The sequence below is a fragment of the Mesoplodon bidens genome (genome assembly GCF_964165515.1).
Source record: "Mesoplodon bidens genome assembly, chromosome: 7".
Lineage (NCBI taxonomy): Eukaryota > Metazoa > Chordata > Mammalia > Artiodactyla > Ziphiidae > Mesoplodon > Mesoplodon bidens.
Genome location: NC_138164.1, coordinates 11,356,211 through 11,383,811, shown reverse-complemented (window position 1 = coordinate 11,383,811; position 27,601 = coordinate 11,356,211). Strand labels below are relative to the sequence as shown.

General features: G+C 48.0%; 1 protein-coding gene across 1 annotated transcript in view; it reads left to right on the top strand.

The window, feature by feature from the left end:
- Window positions 1–27,601, top strand: part of SORL1 (sortilin related receptor 1) — a 162,666-nt gene that overhangs the window by 99,668 nt on the left and 35,397 nt on the right. The window contains exons 22-32 of the mRNA XM_081241421.1: window positions 1,548–1,721; window positions 3,624–3,737; window positions 7,876–7,998; window positions 10,276–10,394; window positions 16,116–16,242; window positions 19,500–19,607; window positions 20,713–20,844; window positions 21,864–21,995; window positions 22,644–22,778; window positions 23,629–23,784; window positions 27,172–27,321. Coding sequence (XP_081097547.1) covers window positions 1,548–1,721; window positions 3,624–3,737; window positions 7,876–7,998; window positions 10,276–10,394; window positions 16,116–16,242; window positions 19,500–19,607; window positions 20,713–20,844; window positions 21,864–21,995; window positions 22,644–22,778; window positions 23,629–23,784; window positions 27,172–27,321 — 1,470 coding nt within the window. The remainder of the gene's footprint in view (window positions 1–1,547; window positions 1,722–3,623; window positions 3,738–7,875; window positions 7,999–10,275; window positions 10,395–16,115; window positions 16,243–19,499; window positions 19,608–20,712; window positions 20,845–21,863; window positions 21,996–22,643; window positions 22,779–23,628; window positions 23,785–27,171; window positions 27,322–27,601) is intronic.

Here is a 27,601-nt window from a genome sequence, read left to right as displayed (position 1 = left end):
AGGGACAGTGTCTGCCCACGGAACAGATGAGCGGGAGCTGGTTTCTGGCATTTCTGCTCCAGTCAGCAGGTTATTCACTATGATAATCCAGCCTATAGGTTGATGGAGTCATTTGCAAACCCCTTTTGAATGTTTCGTCATACAGATCTCCCCCTGTGGATGTGTGTATTTTATCTACTTGGTAATGCCTTGTGCTCTTGGATCCTTAGCATGAAAGCAATACTGTTGCTGTAGCATGGGGGGTTTTTATTTTTATGTGTAAAACCAGTTAAACACCGATGAGGTGCCAACACATCCAAGGCTTCTGAGTGTGTCATCACCCATCTGAGTGCTGATTGTCATTAGTGAACCCTGTTTCCCAACCAGAGGCCAGCAGAGGCGTGGCATAGCTCAGATCTTGGCTGGCTGGAAACCGGTTACTTGGATTTGATTCTGGTGGGGTTCTCTGTCCGTGAGATGGCACAGCTGAAGAATCTTTATCAGTTGAGTTTTATCCAAGCATTTATGTTTATTTTTCCCAGTTTTGGTGATGCGTAGTCACAGGCAAAAGGAAGAAATACATGTCTTAATTTACATGGCTTTCACGTCGCTTTAGAGTTGCATCATATTTTCAGTTGTTAGGAAATGGTTATGGGTCCTCTCTCTCTTTCCCAGAAAGACGTGGAGGGTAGAAAACACCTTTTCCATCACTGTCCATCCACAGAAGTCCTCCCTTGAGAGTGCAGTGCAGGATTGTATGGACTCTAGCTGACACTCTCTTTGGAAAGCTGAACCAGAGAAAAGATTGGAGAGTGGGCTAGAGCAACAGTAACTGGTCCTTCTGTGGGTTCATTGCATGTGGATTTATTGCCTAATGGGTCTCTGGTTGGTTCCTCATTGAGCTCAGCAGCTGTGCCCTGGCACAAAGGAATTGAGAAGGGTAGGCCCAGATTTTTGTCTGAGCCCTGTTGTTTCTCAGGTGTATGTTCTAACTAAGGGCTTTGGGGTCACAAGGTGTAGTAAACTCACTCAAGCTAACTCAAGTAAAAAGTGCTGTGGAAAGAATGAAGGGGTTAGGAAGGAACCCAATATAGGAGGTGCAGGTGCGCCAGTGGGGACTGGGGCTGGGCCTGGCAAAGCCGTCCTCCCTGCCCCTCCCTCTTCCCTCGTCCCGGTGTCATCCTTTCTTCTCTCCATAACTTGGCTTCATCCTCCTGACGCTGCAGACTGATCTTAACTGCACGGCTCTGACTTGTACAGGTTTTGGCTTGCCCTGCAGCACCTGTGACACCCATGGGGCATGACTCTCCTCCCGGATCCAGCTCCCCACCTACCCTGTCGTGTCTCAGCATCCTGATTTCAGATTCCCAGGAGGACCAGTGGGTGCCTGGCTTGGTTCCGGGGCCATCTGATCCAGCCGGGGCCCGGCTCACCCTCGCCACTTCTTTCTCTTCCTGAACTTCGTGTTGCTGGGTCTGTAAAAGGAGGAGGTCGCCCTGGGTCTCAGGCCTGCGTTTGGTGCACCCTGGTGTTTACTAACCTGGCCACCGCCATCTGTCTCCTTTCAGGAAGCACCACCTGTGCGTCCAGGCCGTGCAGCCTGCTGTGTCTGCCCAAGGCCAACAACACTAGGAGCTGCAGGTGTCCAGAGGGTGTGTCCGGCAGCACCCTCCCGTCCGGGGACCTGATGTGTGAGTGTCCTCACGGCTATCAGCTGAAGAACCACACGTGTGTCAAAGAAGGTGCGTCCCTTTTCCCACCATCCCCCTTCCCTTCTGTACCCGCTCCGGGTGTCCTCGATGCACTCATGTTTGGGGTTATTAAAAACGCCCAAGGGAGATGGGCTTCCCTGGTGGCGCAGTGGTTGAGAGTCCGCCTGCCGATGCAGGGGACGCGGGTTCGTGCTCCGGTCCGGGAAGATCCCACATGCCGCGGAGCGGCTGGGCCCGTGAGCCATGGCCGCTGAGCCTGTGCGTCCGGAGTCTGTGCTCCGCAATGGGAGAGGCTGCAACAGTGAGAGGCCCGCGTACCGCAAAAAAAAAAAAAAAAAAAATGCCCAAGGTAGAAATTAAACCCCCCTAGATACAGACATCCTGGTTCAGGTTCCAAGGCCCGTGATCCCTCAGTCCTCATCCAGAACAGGCCCGTGCTGTTCTTTTAAAAATAAGAGCTTGGGCTTCCCTGGTGGCGCAGTGGTTGAGAGTCCGCCTGCCGATGCAGGGGAAACGGGTTCGTGCCCCTGGTCTGGGAAGATCCCACATGCCGCGGAGCGCCCGGTCTGGGAAGATCCCACATGCCGCGGAGCCGCTGGGCCCGTGAGCCATGGCCGCTGGGCCTGTGCGTCCGGAGCCTGTGCTCCGCAACGGGAGAGGCTGCAACAGTGAGAGGCTGCAACAGTGAGAGGCCCGCGTACCGCAATGAATGAATGAATGAATGAATGAATGAATGAGCTGCTTTTAGGATTAATGTCAGGAGATGCAGGCTTTCCTCTGAGTGCCCCTTTCTTTTTTTTTCCACCTCTTCCTCTTCTCATCCACGCCCCACATCTATCTTCTCCAGCTTCTCCTGCTTCCGTAAGTCGGACCACCCTGACTTGGGCAAGGGACTGGTCGGACTCCTTCAGAGTTCACCACATCTCATCCAGCAGCTTCCCACCCCCCTGCCCCCCGCCCCCTGCCAACCTGGAAACGTCTGAACTTTCCAACCAATATTGCAGAGGACTTCCAGTCTTTCCTCCCAAGCCCCGGCCAAGCGGCTGCAGCAGCCTCGTTCCACTCCCCCTTTCAACACGGATTCTAACATTTTCCCCCTGAAAACCTGCTAAATCTTTCTTTCCTGTCTAGTTTTTCCGTTTACCCAAAGTGGCCTTCTGGGCTCTCTTAAGAAATACAAACGGAAAGAAAATGAACCTTTTCTTCTAAGACACAGGAGACTCTCTTTCAGCCTCTCAACATCATCTTAAAGTTGTTTGGAAAGAAATGGAGTTAACACTGAATTCCAGCAGCGGAAGAAGAGGGCCTCTCTGTATCCCTGTCAGAATGCCTTTGGTTATCCAAACAGGAGGCCGGTCATCACGTGTTCTCGACCCAGTCGACTAAACAATGCATTTTTTTCTGTCAGGAATTGTAACTGCTTGCTTTGAAGAAGTCATGGGGTAGAAAAAAAATCCTCAAGAATATGTAAAAGCAAATCTCCATAACCCTCCTCGTTAATAAATGGAATATATGTGAATATATATGACCATAGTATGTATAAACTATATAGATACACTGAATATATGTTTGGATCTTTGTACACAGTCCCTTAAGGAGTTCCTTGTGAAATTAGTATTTTATAACATTGATACTAGACCCACCGTATCCACTAGACCCACCTGGCACCATCCCTCTCCTTTTTCATCATCGTAACCCCCTCTCACGTTCCTAGCTGCCTCTTCTCCAATTTTAATTAAAAGAGGAGAGAAGGGAGCCTCCTTGGATGCTTGCTTCCCGGCGGGCACGTGTGTGTGGCATCTCCCTTCCCCTTTGCCGTCTAAGGCATGTTATTTGAGTAAGACAAATGGACACTCAAAAGAGAAAGCCTTGTGGTCCAGCAGGAAGAATGATATTGGTTTCGTTTCCTCCTCTGTCTCCCCCCATGGCCAGAGAACACCTGTCTCCGCAACCAGTATCGGTGCAGCAATGGGAACTGTATCAACAGCATCTGGTGGTGTGATTTTGACAACGACTGCGGGGACATGAGCGACGAGAGAAACTGCCGTGAGTCCCCGCTTGGCCGAGTTTTGGGGATGATAGGCATTTCCCATTACTCGGAAGGCTGATCAGCGCCTCCTGGGTGGGGCCTGCAGTCTGGGGCCCCCATGATCAGTGATGCCCATTTAAGCGGCTGGAGAAAACACATTTCCGTATTAGATATTTATTATTAATTAAAGCAAACCCACTTAAGTAAGCTAGCTACTCATTGCAAGAGATTTACAAATAAGCATCGCATGGTTGGAACTTAGCTGATTTGGGAGTCAGGCAGTCTGGGCTCTGACTGTGGCTCTTCCACTGTGAATAGAGCTGGTGACCTGGGGCAGGTGACCAGGTGATAGTCCTTGATTTATAAATTTAATGTTTAGCCTTTTCGGAGATGGGAAACGGGCTTTATCTTGTTACCTCCAATCAGTTGGTGCCGGCTACCTGCCAGGCTCAGGAGAGGTTGTTCTAATTGGTGATGCCAGCTTTGGCCTGGGTTGTGGGAACATTGGTATGTGTGCATGTAGATGTCATCTTTGGACTATGTAATTTCTAAGGTCCAACTATGAAAGTATGTGATTCTGTTTAGCAAGGTTTAAGGAGAAACAAATAACTACTTATAATGGATAATCTGTTTACCGCGAAGTTGGCCATCTTTCTTCAGTTAATTTTTAGTAGCTTCGACATCATCTCCTAAGGAGGGGTCAGTCAGTAATGTGTTCACCCGTTCACTCAACACGTGTTTATTGAGGACCATGTGTTCCAGGCTCCGTGATAGGCCTGGGGATAAACTGGTGATCAAAGTGGACACAGAGTTTACAGTCTGAAGGGGGTCAGAGAAGTAACCAGCCAGGTATATTCGAGCCATGAGTGCTGTGATGGGACAGTGCCATGAGCTTCAGGAAGGGTGCCCCCATCAGACTTGGGGAGGTCCTTAGGAAGGGTGGGCACAGGTGAACCAAGCAGAGGTAGAGGGAGGAAAATTCCGGGCAAGGGAGCAGCATGGACGAAAGCCCTGAGGCCAGTGTGTGCTGCATGAGCAGGAAAGCAGCGTGGGTTATTGAGAACTTGAGTGGGAGCCATGGGGTAAGGGGAGGGTGGACTGGTGCCTGGGGCCCAGAGTAGCAAGGACCTTTGGACTTTATCAGAAGAACAGTTTGGAACCGTCGAAATGACAGGATAAGATTTTGCCTTTGGAAAGATAAAGATGTGGGCAGAATGAATGAGGTGGGAGAAAGGCCAGAGCAGGGAAGCCAGAGACCAGTCTGAAGGCTTCTCTTTCAGATATTCTGCCTTTGGAAATCCAGAAGCTCGTTTATCATTTTGTGCTATAAGGGCAGATTAATGGGTGTGTCCTGTCTCTGTGTACCCCCCTTGCCTCTGGCGAAGATAGTTTGCCAGCCGTCTGTAGAGCACGTGCCTGTTCCTATGCCCCTCCTCCCAGAAAGCAACTTCAGAAACAGTCAACTCGTTAACTCATCTGGGCCCTGCAATCCTATGTACTGCCTTTTCTGGCTCATAGGAGGTTATTACCAGACCTTAGTCATTTTTCCTTGGTTTCGGTGGCTGCCTTTCACACGGAGGGAGAGGAGCTTACCAACAGATTTAGGAGAGCACTAGCCTCTGCGAGTGTTTTTCTTTTCTGCAAAAGGGACACTGATCAAACCTCCTGTACCTACCAGGGTCTCAGGAAGGTGTGATATTTGTGAGGGAATAGCCAAAGCCCCTTACAAACATTAATTGATATTAACATCGTTGGAGCAGATTCTGCAAAGGAGTTTGTTACGGAAGAGGGTGGGCGAGGAGACACTTCTTAGAATTAACACATTGTGAGAAAACTGCCCTGACGTAATGAGGCGTAGCTGAAGCAGAGAGCTGTAAACTAGATGACCTCGTGTCCAGTAGCTCGGGATTCCTCCTTGGGTTCCTGGGCTTTGGTTTCTACTAGATAGACGAGCTGGGGTCTCATATTGGTTCAGTGTTTTGCCAGGAAGACCTCCCTCCATCTCCTTCCCCACAGCCCCTGAGCTGTGGCCTCACAGGTTTCCATGCAGAGTTTAAGCTTCTCCTCGGAGTGAAGTATGCAGCTGGTTCTGCGCTCCTCTTGGTTTGGTGCAAATGTCAGCTGGGATTGACCCTCCCGAGCCCCTGAGACTTGCTTTCTGCTCTGCTTTCTTGCAATTCCCTGCGGCTCGGGTCCTGGACTAGTCCGATGTGGCAGAGGTGAGGAGGTGAGGGGTGCAGGGTATGAAACGTGGAGCCTGGGAGCCAGGAGGGTGGTGCTCATCTGAGCCTTCCTGAGGGTCTCCCTTATCAAGGAGGAGGGGGCAGGCACCCTGTTCCTGGGCAGGGCTGCAGGAGGGGACAGGCTGTGGCTGGGCAATGCTGTCTGGAAGTTAAACGAGGCATCCCGTCAGCTGCCCGGGAAGAGGAGAGGCGTGGCAACAAAGGCAGCCGTGGGAGGGATGCTGTGGGCAGATCCCCCTTCCTCTTGGGCAGGCTCCTGCCCTGGGTGGCTGTCAGCCGCTGGGGGTTTTGACGTGAACCCCCTGCAGTCTTGTCATTTCTGCCTTCATCCCCTGCCTCCCACCATGAGCTCAATTACGGAGAGGAAACGGAGCCACAAATCAGAGTGTCCGGGCACGTCTGACTGCAGGGTTGCCGCCCGCCTCTCACTTCCTGATACTCCCCGCCCTCATCCCAGGATCCCGTTCTATCAAGTCATTCCTTGCGGATTGGCTGCTCTAGGAGCAGCCTTCTTTCCCAAAGCCTTTTCTGGAAGGTTCTAGGGCTTATGCTTAAACCCAGATAATTTCTGTTTAGAAGGGGGAGAGAAATGGCATTATGTTCACATTCTGAGGCAGAAGGGCGAGAGGAAGGATGGGAGGAGAAGTGACATTTGTTTAGAGCCCATTATATTCACGTCCTAAGGATGGGTGCTGGTCCCAGACTCGTTTTCTCATGGACCTTCATAATAATGCCAGGAGGGTAGGCATTACCTCCATTTTACAGTAGCGGGAACGGAAGCCCAGGGGGGGTTGGGTGAAGTAAGTCGTGGCTGGTGGAATTAAGACCCCTGTCAGGTCTTGGTGTCTGTCATCACAGGCGCTTGCCCACGTTACCTTCTCTTCCTTTTGCTGTGGAGAAAACGGAGGCTCGGGAAGGTTAAACTTCATTGCTAGAGGAGGAGCCAGGGCCAGGCTTTGAAGCCCTGTCTCGCCTGACTGCAGGGCCCCTGTTCCTGCCGCAGAATTTGACCTCACCCTCCCTCTGTCCTCTGTACGGTGCGGAGCCAGCTTCGTGTGTAAAACCGGGCCTCGTAATGGTAGTTTTCCAGATGAAGGTATGTCTGCCATTTATTTAGGAAGACACCATCACTTCTGAGGGGATCTTAGGAGGTTATCTAGTGGAGCAGTCCCCAACCTTTGTGCACCAGGGACCAGTTTCGTGGAAGACAATTCTTCCATGGACGGGGGCGGGGGGCTGGTTTCGGGGTGATTCAAGCGCGTTGATTGATTATGGTCTCTGTGCAGTCAGACCTCTCTGCTAACGATCATCTGTATTTGCAGCCGCTCCCCAGCGCTAGCCTCACCGCCTCAGCTCCACCTCAGATCATCAGGCATTAGGTTCTCATAAGGAGCGAGCAGCCTAGATCCCTCTCACGCCTAGTTCACAGTAGGGTTCACGCTCCTGTGAGAATCTAATGCCACCGCTAATCTGACAGGAGGCGGAGCTCGGGCGGTAACGCGAGCGATGCGGAGCGGCTGTAAATACAGATGAAGCTTCACTTGCTCACCCACTGCTCACCTCCTGCTGTGCGGCCTGGCTCCTAACAGGCCACGGACCGGTACCCGGGACCCCTGATGTAACGCGTCATGCTGTCTCGTAGCTCAGTGACGGTTTCTCAGTCTTCCCAGCCCTGTTCGGATCTGGAAGCCGTCCATGGAAGGATAGGCCCTTCTCTCCCTTGGTTGTAAATTTCAGGTTCTCGCGCAGTTTATTTTTTCTGTAAGTCTAGGTTTCAATTCTGTTGTTGAAATTCATATTACAATTAAAATCTGCTTCCTTCTCTTTTTCAGTTGGCTTTCCAGTGGGATGTTTGTATTTGGGGAGAGTTGACTGGACCTAATGAGCATGTCGTCTCTCTTTCCCATCCTAGCTACTACCATCTGTGATCTGGACACCCAGTTCCGCTGCCAGGAGTCTGGGACCTGTATCCCACTCTCCTACAAATGTGACCTTGAGGATGACTGTGGCGACAATAGCGATGAAAGTCACTGTGGTAAGGGGACGTGCTGTCCAGGAATCCTCTTCCAGAGGGGGCAGCACCCTGGCTCATGGGACGGGTTGGAAATGGAGGATTTCTGAAAGCCATTGTGGGATTTATGACATCAGCTGCGTGGCCACCTCCATTCACATGGTAGGATCGATTCATTCATGAAGTGATGGACGCTGCTTCCTTGCAGAGATGCTGTACACATGAGTGTGAGAATTAGGAAGATTTCTAAATGAATTCAGGCAGTTATTAACAGCTGTACAGCCTTAGCCCACGCACGCCTCTGGGCAGCTATGATGTTAGCCTCCTGAAGACTCAGAGCTATACCTTTGTGAACTTTTTTTTTTTTTTTTAACTGATCTAATTCAGTAAACCCTGTTAGAAGTCCGTGGATGGTACAACCGTTGTTTGAGCATCTGTTTTCTGAATGGAAATTTTTATTTAGGAAAATAGTGTGTTGGAATTGAAGGAGTGGTGGGAATTCTCTAGTTCAGTCCTTTTGATTTCCAGATGAAACACCTGAGGTCCATAGAGGTCAGGGGGCTTATTCAAGGAGACACAGTTAGTTTGTGTCAGAAAAGGAAACTGGGACTGTGTTTCCCACTCCCTTCTTCTTGCATAATCCTCCCCTGTCAGTTTCACGAGCCCTTAGTTGATGGGCTCTGGGTACCAAACCCGTAGCTGCTGACTGTCATGGGAGGGAACAATACACAGAGTGCCCCAGCCTGGAGGGGAGCGCGTGTGGGGGCCGGATGCTGACCCCGCCGCTGCGAGGGTTCCGTGAGGCCCCATGGGCTCCCTGCCTGTACACGGGGGCAGGTCCAGTCCAGCTATGCGTGTACTTCTGGACGGGGCCTGCATCATCACGAATGGGGGCTTTGACTCACTGGGACTCAAATAAGGAGAGTGGGGGAAATGATCCTAGCCTGGATCTCAGAGCACATCTCTGGGGGGGGAGTGGTTACGTAATTTTCCTTCATCTTTGTAAGAATACGAAGTTCCAGGAAACAGTCCTTGGGGTTTGCAGTGTTTTCCCTTCATTCCTCCCACGTCCCCCTCTGCACTCAGAGGGTTAACATGTGCAGCCAGTTTTGCTCTCGTCTGGAGGAAGCGCCACGTGGTTATCTGTTTCTAATGTGTCCTCTCACCCACTCGCTGGACACATGTTGAACCATTAAACGGTGTCCGTCCCTCAGATTCTCTGTTCGTGGTCCATTCACGCTGCTGCACCTGAGTCCACCTCAAGGTCTCAGGTGGTCCCTACCTTAGATCCAGGTCCTCTTCGTGAGTCTCCAGACTGTTTCCTCATGAATATCTGCTCCCCAGTTCACCATCAACCTCTCTCACTGTGGCAGCCACCCCAGGCCCCCGGGCGTGGCTACTCCTGTTTTCCTAGAATCTTTACAATTCCGTTTTGTTAGTAGCCCCAGGGCCTACAAAAGATGCTGTCAGTGTAGTTGCCCCTCCTGTCCCGGTCAGACTGCCCTGGTTCATTTGTCTCCAGCCCCCACCCTTCTTGAGACAGCCCACCGGCTGGCATCCCAGGAGCTCTGCCCACAGGAAGTCACCAGCTTTTCTGTTTTGGGAGCTCAGCACTGATCTCTCTTTCCCTGAGCTGAGCATCTCACATTGATCAGCACACTGGGCCTTCTCATTACTCCTGTTCTGAAACCACAGGCTCTGTCTCTGGAAGTCTGTTTCTTGAAAATCTGGCTTTCTGGGCAGCCAGAGCATTGCTTCTCAACCTTCTTCCCAACATAGGAAGCGTAGAAAATGATATTTGTAAAGTGCACCAAGATAAATGGCCAAGGCCGCTGTTGCCTAGAGGCGACTGGTGGCCAGAGTGTGAGGTGTCAGGATCTCAGCACACCTGTGCCCCATTTGTAGTGCACTACAGTCATCCCTGGGTATCCACAGGGTATCAGTTCCAGGACCCACCATGGGTTCCAGAATCCACAGATGCTCAAGTCCCATAGGCGGCCCTCCATATCCATGGATTCCGCATCCACAGCTTCAACCAACCATGGATCGTACACATAGTACATATTGCACAGTTGGCTAAATCTGTGGATGCAAAACCTGAATATCCAGAGAGCCAACTGTACTTGGGCACCATCCTCGAGGACTTTCTATCCCTGGTTAAAGTCTTCGTGCACGCATTCTGGATCATCAGCGATAACAGGGATGTTGGGTGCATCTCTAACCCTTAGGAGCTTTGACCTCAGAGACAGAATTCCGGGCAAGCGTTTGTGCTCAGATCCTTGTCTGTGGTCTCACCTGCAGAAATGCACCAGTGCCGGATTGACGAATACAGTTGCAGCTCTGGCATGTGCATCCGCTCCTCCTGGGTGTGTGACGGGGACAACGACTGCAGGGACTGGTCTGACGAAGCCAACTGTACTACTGGTCAGTATTCCCTGGACTCCCTGAGCAGCGCTTACCTGCTCACGTGCTGGGTAACATTGCAGCCCTACGTGATCGCAGAATCTAGGCTGTAAGAAATGGACCTGAGAAACCAACGAGATCAGTGCTTCTCAAAGAGCTGGTCTTTGATAAGCTTGTGCCGAAAATTTAACCAACTCTGCTTCCTTCATTGGGAAGGTCTTGCCATGAAAAAATGTTCAACTGAACAGTCTCCTGAGTGATAGAGTTGATTTACATTTTGGCTCAAGCTTATTTCCTTAGGACCAGTAACAGAGTTTACAGACTGACCCCTGGTCTGGGGACCATACATTGAGTAACATTGAACTAGCTCATGTTTTGGAATGCAGCATCAGGGGGTTCCCTAAACAGTGAAAGCTTAAATTGTGCTTGCACCTGTTTTTGGGTAAGATTTTATTGAAAATAAATTTGGGAACAACATTAGAATATGAGAGGAAGCCTGGGTGGTGTAAGGTAGAAGTAATGTTGTAATTCTTCTGTTGGGTGTTAAGTTCACTCATGTTCACTCCACTGTTTTTTGTGAATGAATGAATGAACGAGGGCCGTATACATCATGGTGGACTCGGGGACAGCAAGGAGTTGGGGAAGTTGGAGGCAGGAAAACAAAGCCCGCTTCTGATGAGTGAATTTTCTCTGCAACCTCCTCTAGAAATTGTCATTCAGTTCTACCCTAAACCCCTCCAGTGATGGAGGTAAAGATGTTTCCTTTAACCCTTTTGTGGCGAGGGGAGATCTGGTCATTCAGGCTTCACTTTGCCATCCACTGTGAGTGGATCTTCACTCCCGCGAATTAAATCCCTTAAGTCCCGTGTCTTAATCTCTCTTTCCCCCACAGTACCCCAGCAGTTCTTACACACCGCCCAGCATCCGGGAGCTCAAGGCATGCCTCCTAATTTGTAAAAGCAAATAAAAAGTAGATCTGTTATCATGTCCCACACTTACATATCAGTGTGTTATGCTTTGCTTTAGATTTGGTTTGTGAAGGGCAGAAATGATCTTTTACTCCTTTATATTCTCCCGGTGCCCAGTTCAGAGAAACTCTGTTGATTGGGTATTTGTACACAACTGTAACTCTCCATTCATTTTACTTTAGAGGTGACCTTACGTGCCTTTAAGGAGTAAACGGAGCTCCTCAGAGGCCAGGTACATCACACAGGCTGATCTGTGATGTTACCAGATTCCACCCCCTTGTAAATGTTCCCCCCCCGCCCCCCGTATCTTTTCTGGCGCAGTCTCCGTGTCTGTGCCTCTGCTTCTGGAAGGACTGCAGGCGATTGCTTCTCTCCATGTATAAGCCTGGCCTGCAGAAGGAGGAAAAACCGAGGTCTGCAAAGGAACTGCCATCAACCCAGGAAGCATATGAGTGCTGTTCGGAAGCTTTGAGTTGGGCAGATAGTTGGTTAATAAATTAGAGGGGTGCACCTGGGCATTTCCGTTTGTAAATTGCGGTATTGAAGGAGACTGAACACCTTGTCAGCACAAGCACGTTAGTCAAACTTGTGTTTTAGGTGCATGTGTTGATCCTCCCCAAAGAATACACAACTTCATTTCTGTGGGTGGGCTTGTCGCAGACTCCTCGTTTTATCTCTGGTTTTCTCTGGCAGGGCTACACACCTGGGGAAGTGTAGAGTGCTGGCACCACAACTGCAGCCTTGTTCCAATGGCTGTGCTTCCAAACCTTTTAAAGATGATTCTCCTTGTCTGTCATCTCAGAATAGTTGGGGGTCAGATGTGAGCGCATTCTGATGTGTGGCGGGTTACTTCATTTCCTGGCCTAGTAAATTAACTCACCTGCAGAGCCAAAGAAAATGGGTCGACTGACTTCCTGTGGGCCTCAGCTCTCATGCATGGTCTGTGCCGGGCATTTTCTTGGCTTTTCCCCTCCCCCTGTTTTGCTTTCCATGGAATTGAGTTTCCTTTATCCGCCCCCCCCCGCCACTCCCCGCATTGATTTTGAATGTAAACGTTTCATTTCTGTTCTTTTAGCTGTTGCTCTAGACATCTTATGTGTATTCCTAGTATCTTTCCCCTCCCCTAGACCTGCTTTGATTCTAGTCTCTGACCACAGTTTCAATACTGACATACTTCGTATATATTTAGTATTTTAAAACACGAAATACTCCGTATTTTAGTTTTATGCTTTAAAAATCCTAAAATTAGTCATCATTATTATTTTTTAGTAACCAAACTTATTTATAGGTACCTACCTGTCTACCACTTCTGCTTCTTGTACCTAATGCTTCCTTTCTGTGCACATCCTTCGGTGTTTCTTGTAGCAGGAGTCTGTGAGTAGTAAACTTCAAGTTTTTGTTTATAGAAACATGTCTTTATTTTGATCTCAAAACTGAATTCAGATGGATCTGCGTTTCTAGATTTGTAGTAATTTTCCCTATGTATTTTGATGGAATTAGTCCCTTTCTTTCTGGCCTGTTTTGTACTGATTTAAATTCTCCTCTCAGATTATCTGTTCAGACAACAGTCTGACATTCTTTTCTCTCCAGTAGTCTCTAGGTTTTTTGCATTTTGTTTGTTTGTTATTCAGTTTCACCTACCTAGGTGTGGGAGTATTTTTATTTATCCTGTTTGTTTTCCTTCTAAAATCTGAGGATTTACATTTTTCATCAATTCTGGGAAATCACAGCCACTATCTTTTCAGCTGTATCTGTTTGCTACTTTGTCTACTCTTGTCTTCAGCAGCAACTATCAGCCATTTGCTGGACTGTCTCATTCTGGTGTTCATGCCTCTGGTTTTCATATTTGCTGTCTCCTTATGACTCTGTGCTAGACTCTAAGTTACTTCCTCAGATTTCTCTTCCAGTTCAACAGTTCTCTTTTCAGCTGGATCTAATCTACTGTTTCACACACCCACTGAGCTTTTTATTTCCATGGCTATGTTTCTTTATATCTAGAATTTCAATTTGGTTCTTTTTTGTGTATACAATTTTTGGTGTACTATATGTGTGCTTTAAATTTATTAATTAACTTATTATTTATTTATTATTATCATTTATTATTTATTTATTTATTTATTTATTTATTACTGATTGATTGATTGATTGATTGCTGCATTGGGTCTTCTTTGCTGCGCCGGGCTTTCTCTAGTTGCGGTGAGTGGGAGCTACTCTTTGTTGTGGTGCGCAGGCTTCTCATAGCAGTGGCTTCTCTCTGTTGTGGAGCATGGGCTCTAGGCATATGGGCTTCAGTAGTTATGGCACACGGGCTCAGTAGTTGTGGCTTGTGGGTTCTAGAGCACAGGCTCAGTAGTGGCATATGGGCTTAGTTTCTCCACGGCATGTGGGATCTTCCTGGACCAGGGATTGAACCCACGTCCCCTGCATTGACAGGTGGATTCTTAACCACTGCGCCACCAGGGAAGTCCCTCTCTTTGATTCTTTTTCAAATTCTGCCTTTTATTTTTCAGTGCGCTTTTCTTTATGCTTTATGTTATTTTTTTACATTATTAATCATTCAAGTTGTGTTGATATTAGCATTTCTTTTTCCTCATTCCTTTCCTAATAGTCCAGTGCTTTTATAATAAGGCAGTGCTTTTGTTGTCACAGTAATTAATTCATCTCTTCTGCCCCACTTTTATTTGGCTAATGCTTTTGATCAGGTGTCACAACGGGTCTTGCTGAGTCAGGAGAGATCTGCCCAAGTCAGAGAATAGGTAGGAGGATAATGGCCTCTATTAGAAACCCTGGTATTCTAATTTCATGATCATTTGCCCCATTAGCCTTTCTAAGAGTCACAATGAATCCTGCTGTGCAAAGGATTCTTCACCTCCCTCAAATTCTTTAGTCTGTATTAAAGTCCATCTCTTTCATCCTTGTAATTAAAAAATATTATCGATTGGGCATGTATCATTCATCAGACACTCAATGTCAGAGAGCTAGTAAGTTACTCAGAAGACAGAAAAATTCAGAAAAAGAGAGTATGTTAAGCATTCCAGCCCTACCTGGCCACTTGAATGAAATGGTGCAAATTAATTAGTCTTTCTTGGCTCAGCATCTGTGATGGAACCTGGAGATCTCAAACATGCCTCCCAGAATTGTCATTTGGAAACTTCATTAACGCTCTGAAATTGTTTTCAACTGGAATTGAAATGCATAGGCTGAATAATAAATAACAAGTACATCGGTATGGCAATGAGTTTAGGCGACAGTATCTTTTATGAAAGCGAGCAAGGCTTTGGTGAGGAATTTTTTAAAGGGCTGTCAGATTTGTAAAACCAATAAGTCAGAAGTATTCCAGGCAATGGCTGTTACTGGGGCAAAGCTCATGTAACATGCGTGATACACTTATTCCTCTTATCAGAGATAAGTATATTTTAAAAAGATGTTTAATGGATTCTGACTGCCAAAGGCTGTAAAATATTGAAACTTCCTGTAGACTTATTTGCATGCTACCGGCTATAGCCTTGGTCTTTGAGGAGATAAGTCAACAGATGATGGACAACCGTTTGTTGTAAAGTGGTTTGAAAAATCAAGTGCTTTGTATTTCAGACTATTGCAAAAAAAATAGCCTCAAAGGCAGTAGAAATTCTAGAGGGCATTGGAAGCCCATTTTCCCAACACTTGAGTCACTATTACCAACCATCTCGATTGAATGAATAACTATGGTGTGCACTCAACAACCCACTTTTGTTTGTTTTGCCTCCTTCTGTTGCTAGAACGTCCTGTCCACACAGTTAAACCAAGAGAGCCCGTCTGTCTTGGTTATATTATTTTATGCCAGTTGTAAACAAGGCCAAGCCTGGCTTTCAGCAACAAACAGACACAAACTGCTCTCTGTGTCAGAGGAGGAAAGGGAACTCTGATGCAGAAGGCGCTTAGTAGTGTTGGTTGGGGTTGAGGCAGATATTATGCATTTGAAATAGTCTTTGACCGAGGCTTTGGGATGTTTTCTAAACGACTTCCAGGTGGCCTCAGCCCATGTATACAGATGAACCTGTTAATTTATAACAGTGGCTCTGTTTCACTTGCCTTTTTTTTCTTTTTTCTTTTAATGACTGTAGAGAATGCCACGTATTATTGGCTGGTAGATGTCTCTCTCAACTGTCCAGAAAGTTAGATTTTGGGTACATCTTTTATTCTCTTCAGACCTGAGGTTTTCCACATTTGAAATTGGGTGGTTTATTTAGAATTATAAAATCATGGCCTTTCAGAACTTACAGGGGTCCTTAGATAGGCATATAGATGATGAAATTGAGGCCTCCACACAGTGGGGACCAACTTTAGAACCCAGTCCCCTGAGCACACACTGCCTGTCCTTATCCTGCAGAATCTGGATGAGTGAGAAGATAAAGTAGCCAGGTAGAGTGGAGAAAGCACAGGCTTTGGATTTGGACAGCCCTGGTGCTATTACTTCATTATCTTTGAGAATGTGGGCGAGCTTTTTAGTATCCTAAGCCTGTTCCTCATCTGTAAAAGGGGGAATACTTCTTACCTCATAAGTTGTTTTGAAAGTGACTGATTTTTTAACATGTATATCTGTGCTTGTAAGACTGATAAACTCAGAGCCTCAAGCTGTTGCCCATTCAGGAGGCTGCATTCCACCTTAAGGGCAGCCCCAGGTCATACCTGTGATCTAGTACAAGCCTTCTCTCCACTTGGCCCCTGATGGTGATGGGAGCACGGAGGTGAGGGACGTCTTGACCATTTCTCTCTTCTCTTTCTCTGGCAGCCATCTATCACACCTGTGAGGCCTCCAACTTCCAGTGTCACAACGGGCACTGCATCCCCCAGCGGTGGGCGTGTGACGGTGACATGGATTGCCAAGACGGTTCTGATGAAGATCCAGTCAACTGTGGTAAATGCAAATGCTTTGGCCCCCACCCAGAGCATTTCCCATGTCTGCTGTTCAGGAAAATAGACAACAGACAGGCCAGGAAATTGAATAGTGTCCCGCTGTGCCTGGGTGCCCACTCTGACCACTAGTGAGCCTGCAGTTTCTGTGTGGCACTGCCGTGCAATGTGTAGGCCTGGGTTATGTAGTCTTAATTCTTGGGCAAGCAGGTTGCCTCACTGCTTGTCCATAACAACTTTGAAGAAAAGAAATAGAAACCCACTAACCCACCCGCAGCACTAAATGCAGTCACAGAAATTAGCCAACAGTTACTATATAAATTGTATATTTTATGGCCAAGAGGTCTCTGTTATGGCCTCTTGGGGAAATGGCTTACCACTCGTTAAGGCAGAACTTTTTCAATATGATCTATTTAAGAAAGGATTCTGAGATAATCATTTGAAATTAACCACAAAATAGCTGCCATACAAACACAATACATAAAATGCTTTTTCACACCAAATTAAAAAAAAATTTTGTTTTATATTGGAGTATAGCTGATTTACAATGTTGTGTTCGTTTCAGGTGTACAGCAAAGTGATTCAGTTACACATACACGTGTATCTATTCTTTTTCGATTCTTTTCCCATATAGAGTATTACAGTGTATTGAATAGAGTTCCCTGTGCTATACAGTAGGTCCTTGTTGATTATCTATTTTATATATAGTAGTGTGTACATGTTAATCTCAACCTCCTAATTTATCCCTCCCCCCAACCTTTCCCCTTTCACACCAAATAGTTTTAAAGCTCTCTCTCCTTATCCTCTTGCCGTGTGTCTGTGGGAAAGACTCCCTGTTTTGTCCTTATAGTCTCAATACTCTGCTCACGCAATACTTCTGACACTTCTTGGCCACCAAATGTGTGTTTTCCATATCAAGCAATTCCCCGACACCAGCATGTCCTACAATTTAACTCAGTCCTGACACTGTCCTCGAGACAGTGTCACATCACACAGCCCCCACTTCAGATGCCAGTCACAAGTCGTATGTTGTCACATGTTCTTCTGATCAACCAGCTATAAATCTGGGTTCCTACAACCTCTTCTTTGGGTTTGATAATTTGCTAGAATGGCTCAGAGCACTCAGCGAAACAACATTTTTCAGTTTATTGTAAAAGGTTATGATAAAGGAGAGAGGTGAACAGCCAGATGGAAGAGAGCCCAGAGCCCAGGGCAAGGTATGGGGAAGGCCATGGGCCTTCCATTCCCTCTCCAAGCCCCACCACCCTCCAAGTACCTCCACGTGTTCAACAGCCTGGAAGCGGTCTGAACTGCCTACTTTTGGTATTTGGGGGTGGGGCTTCATCACTTAGGCATGATCCATTGTGAACTCAGTCTCCAGATCTCTCCTCTTCCTGGAGTGGGGATGGGCTGGAAAGCTCCAAGCCTCTAATCGTCACATGGCTTTTCTGATGACCAGCCCCCCTGCCCCCCGCCAGTCACCTCATTAGAACAAAAGACATTCCCGTCACTCAGGAAATGATAAGGGTTTTAGGAGCTTGATGCCAGTAACCAGGGGCAGAGACCAATATACATCTTTTCTGTTATGTCATACCATACGTCCCTAATTTTCATGGGGTTGTAGTCATTGTCTGCATGCTATTCTATATTCTGCTCCTTTCATGGCACAATATTAAACAAAGATGTTTCCATACGTCTGTATTTTTCTGTGGTTAGCATTTTCACGGCAGATGCCTTTCCTCTTTGTATTGCTATAACGTAGTTTTACTTAGTCCCTCCCTGGTTGAATAATTTCAGTTTCATACTGTCATGCATAGTAAAACTGTTCGTGTCCTTGGAAATGAAGGCTTCGTTTTCCTTTGAGGTACTTCCTGGGGTATGTCCCTCAATGTGGAAGTGCTGGGTCAAAGGTTCTGATTGATTTCCATGGTTCTCATGAAGCATTTCCAGATTTTATTTCCAAGTGACTCTACTGAAAGGCTTTCCATCAGTAATATATCGTATGTTTCCCCACGCCTCCCTTGATTTAATCTTTTGAGTTGTTTTCACTAATTTAGTGAGTGGGCATTTGTCTTGTAAAATTTAAAATTTATACTTTTGAAAAACCTTTGTATGCTGAGTGGCATTAACTATTTCCCCAACTCAGGTACTCCTTTACTGTTTCTCTTCGATGTCCTTTGAACAGTCTCCTAAGAATGATGACTTTTTTTTTTTTTTTTTGCGGTACGCGGGCCTCTCACTGCTGTGGCCTCTCCCGTTGCGGAGCACAGGCTCCGGACGCACAGGCTCAGCGGCCATGGCTCACGGGCCCAGGCGCTCTGCGGCATGTGGGATCTTCCCGGACCGGGGCACGAACCCGTGTCCCCTGCATTGGCAGGCAGACTCTCAACCACTGCGCCACCAGGGAAGCCCAGAATGATGACTTTTTTACAGGATTAAAACACATTTATTTTCTTGCCTTATCCCTGATCCTCCTGGGACCATTCCACCAAGAGTTAGGTTTGCAACTGGCCCGCTGGAAGTGATTTTTAAGCCACGTGTCTGGCGATAGCTCTCTGTTCAGGAGAAGGGGTGACCTAGTGCTAAGAATTCTATGCTAAGTGCGAAACCTAAGATTCTTAACATTTCTGGGACAACCTTTCTCCAAAAGGGCTTCGGTTTACAATTCCCGAAGAATTAAGACAGTGAGTGATTTAAGAGTGTCCTACTTTTTTCCATCCACTTGAAGCTTTTCTTTTATTTTTCATAAAAAAAAAATTTTTTTTTTGAGTAGCTAAGAAAAATCTGCTCAGTTCCCTCCCTTTGTTGTGTATCCTTTCAGAAGATTTTTGTGCATATATGCAAATTTAAATATACTACGTGTTCTTGTCCTGTTTTACACATGTAGTATGCCACGTACCTTGGTTTTCCATATAACTGTATATCTAGGACTTGTTTTTACGTAGTGCTTCTTCAGTCTCTTTGTAACAGGCTAGTGTTCCTGTGTACAGTCATTACACAGTCCCCTGTTGACGGATACGTATCTATTACAAACAGTGCTGCAATGAATAACCTTGTGTCTCCGTTATTTTTCACTCGTGTAGGTAGATTACTTTTCTTAAGTGCCATTGCTGGGTCACCGTATGTATACGTCTGTAATAGTGATAGCTCTCCGTAGGGTGGCACAAATTTATACCCATCACCTCCCCAGCCCCCCGGCCAAACAATGATGTGAGTGCCTGCCTGTTTCCTTATTCTGCTGCTTCTTGAATCACATTCCAGAGAAGAAGTGCAACGGATTCCGCTGCCCGAATGGCACCTGCATCCCGTCCAGCAAACACTGCGATGGTCTGCACGACTGCTCGGATGGCTCAGACGAACAGCACTGTGGTGAGTCCTCATCCTGCCTGGGGGGCGCCTTGTGGCTGTGGGTGAAGGGCACACATTGGACTAAATGCTTTCATTTCCTCAGTACCTGCCTGCAATTAGCTTGTAAATGCAGTGACCCCAAGTTCTCGACCAGGACTCAGAGGGATGGAGTTGGGGAGGTGCGGTTTGGGGGAAGGAGAGCAAGGGAGGGAGCTGTGGTGGGTGACTGTGGACTTAGGTCATGGTCCATGATCATCTTTGTTCAACTGCAGTATGTCCTGTGAATGGACCAATGGTTTGGAATTGGACACTTATTTCTCCTACTTCATTGGTTTTCCTAGTTGCTGACTATCACTCGGGTAACAGTTTTAGGCCCAGGACCCTTTTTATGCCCAGTTTTTTTGGACCCGGAAAGGTTGTCTGGAGTCAGTGGTGCCCATCCTGGGGAAGAGCAGGCTGGAGACCCAGGGATGAGCCAGCGTGGCAGTTCAGGTCTGAAGGCCGCCTTCTCGCCGTGTCTTCACGTGGCCTCCTCTGTGCCTGCATTTCTGTTGCCTCTTATATGGACACCACTTCTATTGATCCTTTTGATCAATTTATCAATTGATTTATCTCCCTTAACCTGGATTACTTCTGTAAAGTCCTATCTCCAAATACAGTCACACTGGGGATTAGGGCTTCAACATAATATAAGTTGGGGGTGGGGGAATTCCCTTGCGGTCCAGTGGTTAGGACTCCATGCTTTCATAGCCACGGTCTGCCAAGCCCCATATTGGAGAGTCCGAATTTGACTGATAGTGGTTAAGATCATGGGCTTTGATGTCAGGCAGCTCTGGGATTCAGGTTCGGCTCCACCCTCACCCACTGTGTGCTCTTGGCAAAATACTTAACACTGCCGTCCCCTGTGCTTCATTTGGAAAACAGGAGAGTAAAACCTCTCATCCTAGTGTCCTGGGAGTTTAACCATGTACTAAAGCTCAGGGTTTGCTCAAAGCAAGCACTCGGTGACTGTGCCTGTCACTCCTGTCTCCCGAATGCATGGCTGGCCAGGGTGCATCCTCCCAGGGCCCACGAGGCCTCCAGCCCCGGGGGCTCACGGCCTCTTTCCCTTGCTGGACCCTTCCAGAGCCCCTGTGTACTCGCTTCATGGACTTCGTGTGTAAGAACCGCCAGCAGTGCCTGTTCCAGTCCATGGTGTGTGACGGCATCATCCAGTGCCGCGATGGCTCGGACGAAGATGCGGTGTTTGCGGGATGCTGTGAGTGGGGCGGGGGAGGGGGGGTCTCCCGTGGGCACTGGAGAGACTAAGGGGTGCTGGGCTGCCTGGGGATGTGCCTCCATCTAGTTTACAAGGTCTCGATTGAGGGTCCAGTCTTGCCTTTTCTGAGAAAGCTCACCTTTGTGGCTTCGGAAACTTGCTTGTTAGTTGTACAGATAAACGGGAGGACAGAGGGTGACCGAGCCCTTGGCCCACATGTCAACTTCACCCACAGGCTTTCTTGCGCCCCCATCACTGAGTGGCCCCCTTGCCTTGCTGCAGCGTCTTCACCGCACTCACTTCCACTTCGCACGCTGTACGCTTATTTTGTGGGCTGCCTCCCTCAGCTGGAGTGTGTGTGCATGAGAGCAGGTCTCTGTCTCGTTCTCTGCTGCAGCCCTGTCCCCATCACTGCCCTGCGCGTATTACATTGGGCTGGCCAAAAAGTTCGTTCAGGGTTTTCCATGATGTCACGGACGAACCCCAACGAACTTTTTGGCCAACTCAATAGTAGGTACTGGCTTCAGTCTGCTTGGGATGCCAAAACAGAGGACTACAGACTGGGGGCCTTCAACCACAGAACGGTAATCTCTCACAGTTCTGGAGGCTGTACATCCAGGGTTAACATGGCGGCAGGGTTGGCTTCCTCTGAGGCCCCTCTCCTTGGCTTGTGGATGACCGTCCTCTCCCTGTGTCTGCATCACATGGTCTTCCTGCTGTGCCTGTCTGTGTCCTCATTCACTCTTCTGATAAGGGCACCAGTCCTGTTAGATTAGGGCTCCACCCTCATGACCTCACTTTAACTTAATTACCCCTTTCGAGACCTTATCCAAATACAGTTGCCTTCTGAGTTGCTGGGGCCAGGCTTTCAACTGACTCACTTTCGAGAGATCCTTCAGCCGTGCAGTCTCTTGCTGGAGGACATTTGTTCTTTCCTCCCGTTTCCAAATAGCAGTGCTATGTTGAGCTCTTCGGTGTAGAAGCAATCTGGATTTTTCGGGTGTTCGTTCCTTCCCTAGCCCCAGGCCCCGAGTTCCACAAGGTGTGTGACGAGTTCAGTTTCCAGTGTCAGAATGGAGTGTGCATCAGTTTGATCTGGAAGTGCGACGGGATGGATGACTGCGGGGATAACTCTGATGAAGCCAGCTGTGGTAAGGAGACCTGAGATCTGCCTCCTCGCTTCCCTCATCTCCGGGTTGAAGGCGCCTGAAGTTAAGGAGGGGGCGCTCGGGCCACTCCGGCGCCGGCTTTGCCATCTCCTTCCTCAGCCACAGTTCCTGCCAGTTCTTGAATCTGCCTGTAAGGAATTGAGTCTTAAAGTGAGAACCTACCCCCCAGCAGGGGTTAGGGAGTATTTACTCCGTTTTCTTTTCTTTCCCCAGTTAGGAAGTTCATGTTATATATAAGGAATATGATAGAGGAGTTAGGATAAATATTTTGGCATGTGCTTCCCCCTCCCCTGGAAAGGTTACAGAGGCCACAACGTAATGGAAATCCCTGTCACCGTCACGTTATCATCAGTAGTTAGGTCATTCCTTTGGTGAAGTGTCAAAATTAAAACTCGGGTATCGTTAGCAAGAGGCATAGGTCAGAGAATGTGAGATGGAATCCAGGAAGGTGGGCTTTTGTCTGTGGATGTGCTCTTGTCTCCCGATGGGTCCAGGAAGCTGCCTTGTCCTTCTCTGGGAGGGCCCTGTGGGCTGCCTCGGGGCTTGGGTGAGGAGCCTTTGTGTCTGTCCTTGGAGCTCTGTGTTCACAGCGTGCAGGGCAGACGACTGACCATGCGGTTCACCCCCCAGAAAACCCCACGGAGGCCCCCAACTGCTCCCGCTACTTCCAGTTCCAGTGCGAGAATGGGCACTGCATCCCCAACAGGTGGAAATGCGACAGGGAGAACGACTGCGGGGACTGGTCTGATGAGAAGGACTGTGCAGGTGAGGGTCCGGGCCAGCCCCATCGCGGAGACATGCCAGCGTCCTCCCACCTGTTCACATGGAACCCAGCTCTGTCTCTGTGGTGCCTGGCTTAGGCAGCGATTTTTTTTGGGGGTGGGAGGTAACTCTCTGAGTTCTTTTCTCTCCCCCTCCCACTGTGAAAGCCGCCCGGTTGATTTCTCCTGTTCCGAGGGTTATGCTCTCCAGGGCACAGTGAGGACTTTAGCGCCTGGCTACCCCGAGTGTGGCCTGCAGACCCACAGCCCTGCAGACCCACAGCTCCTTGTTAGAATCGCAGCCTCTGACCCCACCCGAGGCCTCCCTCCTGACTCAGCGTTTGCGTTGTAACGAGCGCTCTGGGTGATGCATGGGCCGTGACACATTTATGTGTACGTGATACATGCCAGGGGAGCACTGGTGTGGGCGGTGTGCCCGTCCCTTTCCTTCATGGTGTTCTTGTCCCGGAGCTGGTCTTGGGAAGGTTGGCGTTAAGTTAAGCAGAACAGGGTTTATCCTCCATGAGGAATTAATTCTCCCACCCACCCTGTGCATTCCGAGTCCTTCCACCAGCCTGCACGAGCCCCTGCGAAAACTAACTCATCCGAATGTTAGCCCAGATCAAATCAAATAGGTAAGGTGAATCCACTCCAAAGAAGGGAAGAGAATGCAGTCTGTTCTGACACCCCATCATAAATGATTTTTCACTGTTCAGAACTGTGCCGGACCCCGGCCTCCCTGGGCTGGTGCAGCTAAATCTGGGACATCCTCCATACTAGGTTTGGGACACATTTGGGTCTGAGATCAAGCTTCCTGTAACATTTTGGGTTTCCTTGCTTGGTGTTTTCCTCAGATTCACATATTCTTCCCTCCCCTACTCCCGGGCCCTCTACGTGTCTGCCCAATTACTACCGCTGCAGCAGTGGGGCCTGCGTGATGGACAGCTGGGTGTGTGACGGGTACCGAGATTGTGCAGACGGCTCGGATGAGGAAGGCTGCCCGTCGCCTGGTGAGTGCTGGACCCGGCCCTGGCCCGTGGCACCTGCTTTAAGGAGAGGACCTCTGGGGCTACACCCTGGGCACAGCCTGGCTGAGGGCAGTATCCTGCCCTCTGGGACTCTGCTCTGTGGCCAGACCCCTTCTCACCTCCAGAGCAGGGAGACCCCAGGGAACTCAGAAGTTATCTTCTATCACTGCCCTCTGATCTTCCTGTAGGGAAAGGCCAGCCGCCCTGCTTTCCTCCTTGGCTGTGGTTGGGTCTCCTTTGCTTCCTCTCCACAGGAGGTTACCATGGGAATTATAGGGGAGGTGTCTGTGTGTATTAAACTCTCGGGGCGGTGGAGTGCGGGGGTCGGGCAGGGTACAGAACCCGAGTCTCTGGCTTGCTAGTTGGTGGCCATCCTATTAACAGAAGGGTAAGCACTGCCATCTAGTGGCTGAACACAGAGAGGCTCTGGAGGTTTGTGAGTGACCGTATTGCTGGAGGTCTTGGTGAACCGTGAGACCGCCGCCTAGGGCACATCCTTAACTGCAGGCAGAATTGTATCCTTTCCTAAACAGTTTTCCATTTCAAACTCAGTTATAATAAAATAATAATAGATCATTGCTTGCCATGGTTTACATAATTCTTTTCAGCAAACTTATAGGTCAATAGTCTGATTTTCCTCCTTTAAGACTTGTTTTCATCCCATCTCTTCCCTGTTTAAAATCATCACTGGTTTCCCCTTGTCCTTTTTGTCCAGAAGAGAGACCCTAACCCCTGAGTCCTATTTTCAAGGCCCTGTTTGAGCTGATCTTTCCTTGCTTGCCATTACTTTTCACTTCTGCAAGCTGCGCTCCTCACCCACCCTGGACACACCTGCTTCTTCTCTGCCTAGATTCCTCCAGTAGGGTTTTTGCCCTTATCAGACCCGACCTCGTCCCCCTACTTTCCCTCTCTGTGAAACCCACTGTTGGTCAGGGCAGACAGAAACACAGGTTTCGTAGTTAAAGGAGACCTCAATATGTTGTCAGTATTTCTCAAAGTACAGCCTGAAGCCCACCTGTACTGGAATCACTTGGGGTGTTTATAAAATTATAGAATCAGAATTTCTGCCTGGAGCCTGGGAGCTCCCCGTGTGAATGGTAGGTTGACTAAAGATTGAGGCTCCTCTTTCAGGCAGGTAGGGTTTTATTCCCCCTCTCAAGACCCACCCCCACAGAGCTTTCATTGAGTTCTTTAGCTGATGTCTACCCCTTTTCCAGTGTCATTGAACTCTGCCCTGTTGTCCTTTTGGTGCTGAACTATGAACAGCCACATGTTGCTTCCTGGTCATTGCATGTGTATAAATCTTTCCTTTCCATAGCGATTGTGCCAGACCTCGTGTTTTAGTCTGAATCTCCCACTCTGCCTACCACAATAATAGGCAAGTAGCCAGTGCCCCGTAAATGCTTCTCAGATTAAAACAAGTGAAAAAAAACCCCTTCTATCTCTGCCCTTTTCCCCCCAAGACCCATCTCTCTATGTAGTAACTTGATTGTCCCTCTCTCAAAATTGCTACTGAAACCGAGCAGGACGTTAACCAACTCTAGCAAATTCGGGCTAATTCAATGAGCAGATTCCTGGTTAGATGCTGCCTTCAGCTTTTTTGAATTCTTTTTTAGGTATGTTGCCCATGTAAAGTTAAATTGGCATCTAGCTCTCAGATCTTATTTCTTCACTGGATAAGTCTCTGAACTGGGTTCTCTGCCTTATGTCTCCCCACTTTGCGATTTTTCTTCCAAGAAGCCTCATATATACTAATACGTAATTATATCCTCTCCCAGCCTGGACCCCCCTGATGGTGCCCTTACTGTCCAGGTGTAAGCGCCATGATGTGCCTTGGCCCAGTCCTCTGGCCTCATTTTTTCCCCCACTCTTCTCCATGCACTTTGTTTTAGCAGAGTGCTTCTGGGGGTTGGAGAGGCCCTTTGAAAATCCAGTTATCCAACTATGGAATACAAACAGTATCCCAAAGCTAATCATTGTTTTCTGTTGTTGTTTGCTGGCTCAGGTTATTTCGTATCTTTTGCTGGTGCTTCCTCCCTTCCAGCAGCCTCTTGGTGTAACTTTCCACAAGGTCACCGTATCAGGTGATTTCTCAGCTCCATTGTTTCCCTTGGAGATATCCCTTCTAAGAGGAGATTGGCTTCTCCTATCTGGGCCGACTGTTCTCTCAGCCTGCTGCCTGTCCTTACCCTGGGGCTTCACTGCCCTCCCTGGAATTCTCTTTGCCTTTCTCCTGATTTAGATTCCCCGTTTTCCTGAACCCTGTGTCTTGCTTTTTCTTGGTTTACTCCCTTTTTTTTGGTGGAGCACACCCTCTGGTAGCTTCGTCAGGTGAATATGATGATATGGTGCCCGAGGACACGGTGATGATGGCCTTCATTCAAGGTGTTTATCTCTTGAGTTTCTCTGGTTTGTGCCGGTTGTCTGGGGCACAGGTATCTTCTGGGAGGTTGCTTCTCCATCCTCAGGACTCACTTTACTTCTCTCACGTTGCAGCTCCTTTTTTCTATATCCCAGGTCTTTCCTCTTGGTTTTTAGTTTAATCCCACATTTTGGTAGAGCACATTTTCCAGAATTTCCTGAGAAAGAGTACATGGGAGGTATATTTGAGGCCTTGCTTGTCTGAAAGTGTTTTTCTTCTGTGTTCAGACCTGATTGGTAATTGGGCTGGGTTTGGAATTCTAGGCTGTAAAAAAAAAAAAAAAATATATATATATATATATATATATCCTTCAGAAATTCAAAGACATTCGAATTTCTGTCTTCAGAAAGCAGCTCTTGGAAAATCCAAAGCCATTTTGATTTGAATATTTTATATGTAATCTGTTTTTACTGTCTGGAAGCTTGTAGAATCTTCCTTTTGGTACCAGTGTTGAAATTTCACAGTGATGTGCTTTGCTGTGGGTCTCTTTCTATCTAATGTGGTGGACACTGATGTCCTCTTTTATTCTGGAAATTTACGTATTTTAGTTTTGGAAAATTTTCTTGAAATATCCCTTAGTATTTTCTTCTCTCTTTTCTTTTTCTTCCTGGAACTCTCGTCAGTAATATGTTGAATCTCCTGATCTAGTCCGCTTACTTTTTTAAAACTTAAAAAAATTTTTCTTTAATCTTTTCTTTTTCTACTTTCTGCAAGATTTACTCACTTCTGTCTTCAAAGTGTTCAACTAAGTTTGGGCCTGAGAGAGAGAAAGATGAGATAGATCCCTGTGTCTTGTCAACCTGCCGTCTTTCACCAGAGCTCACGTTTCTGTTCAGGTCCCCGTTGTAATTCCTAAAGCACCGAGATCTCCAACACACCCAATAGGTCGCTCTTGCTGGCCAGCCCCTCAGTACTAAAAAGTGAATTTTAAAAATCTTTTCTTCTAGCAAATGTCACTGCTGCCTCCACTCCCACCCAGCTCGGGCGATGTGACCGATTTGAGTTCGAGTGCCAGCAACCGAAGAAGTGTATCCCCAGCTGGAGGCGCTGTGATGGCCATCAGGATTGCCAGGACGGCCAGGACGAGGCCAACTGCCGTGAGTCATCGGCGGGGCCCGTCTCCCCCAGGGAAGACTTCTAGAGGCAGGATGTCTTGTGCTTCTGCTTTGTTTCTCATAATAATAATTCTGGTATTATCTCCATTTTAGAGATAGGAAAGTTAAGCTTCAAAGAGGGTCACCTCGTCAGTAACAGACTGGGGCATTTATTCAGTATTTTTTTGTACAAAATTGTGATCTTTTCATCAGACCGTGTTGAAAGTTCTTGTAGGGAGGAATACTCCAAAATAACACAGAGAAATTAAATGGGTATTAGTGT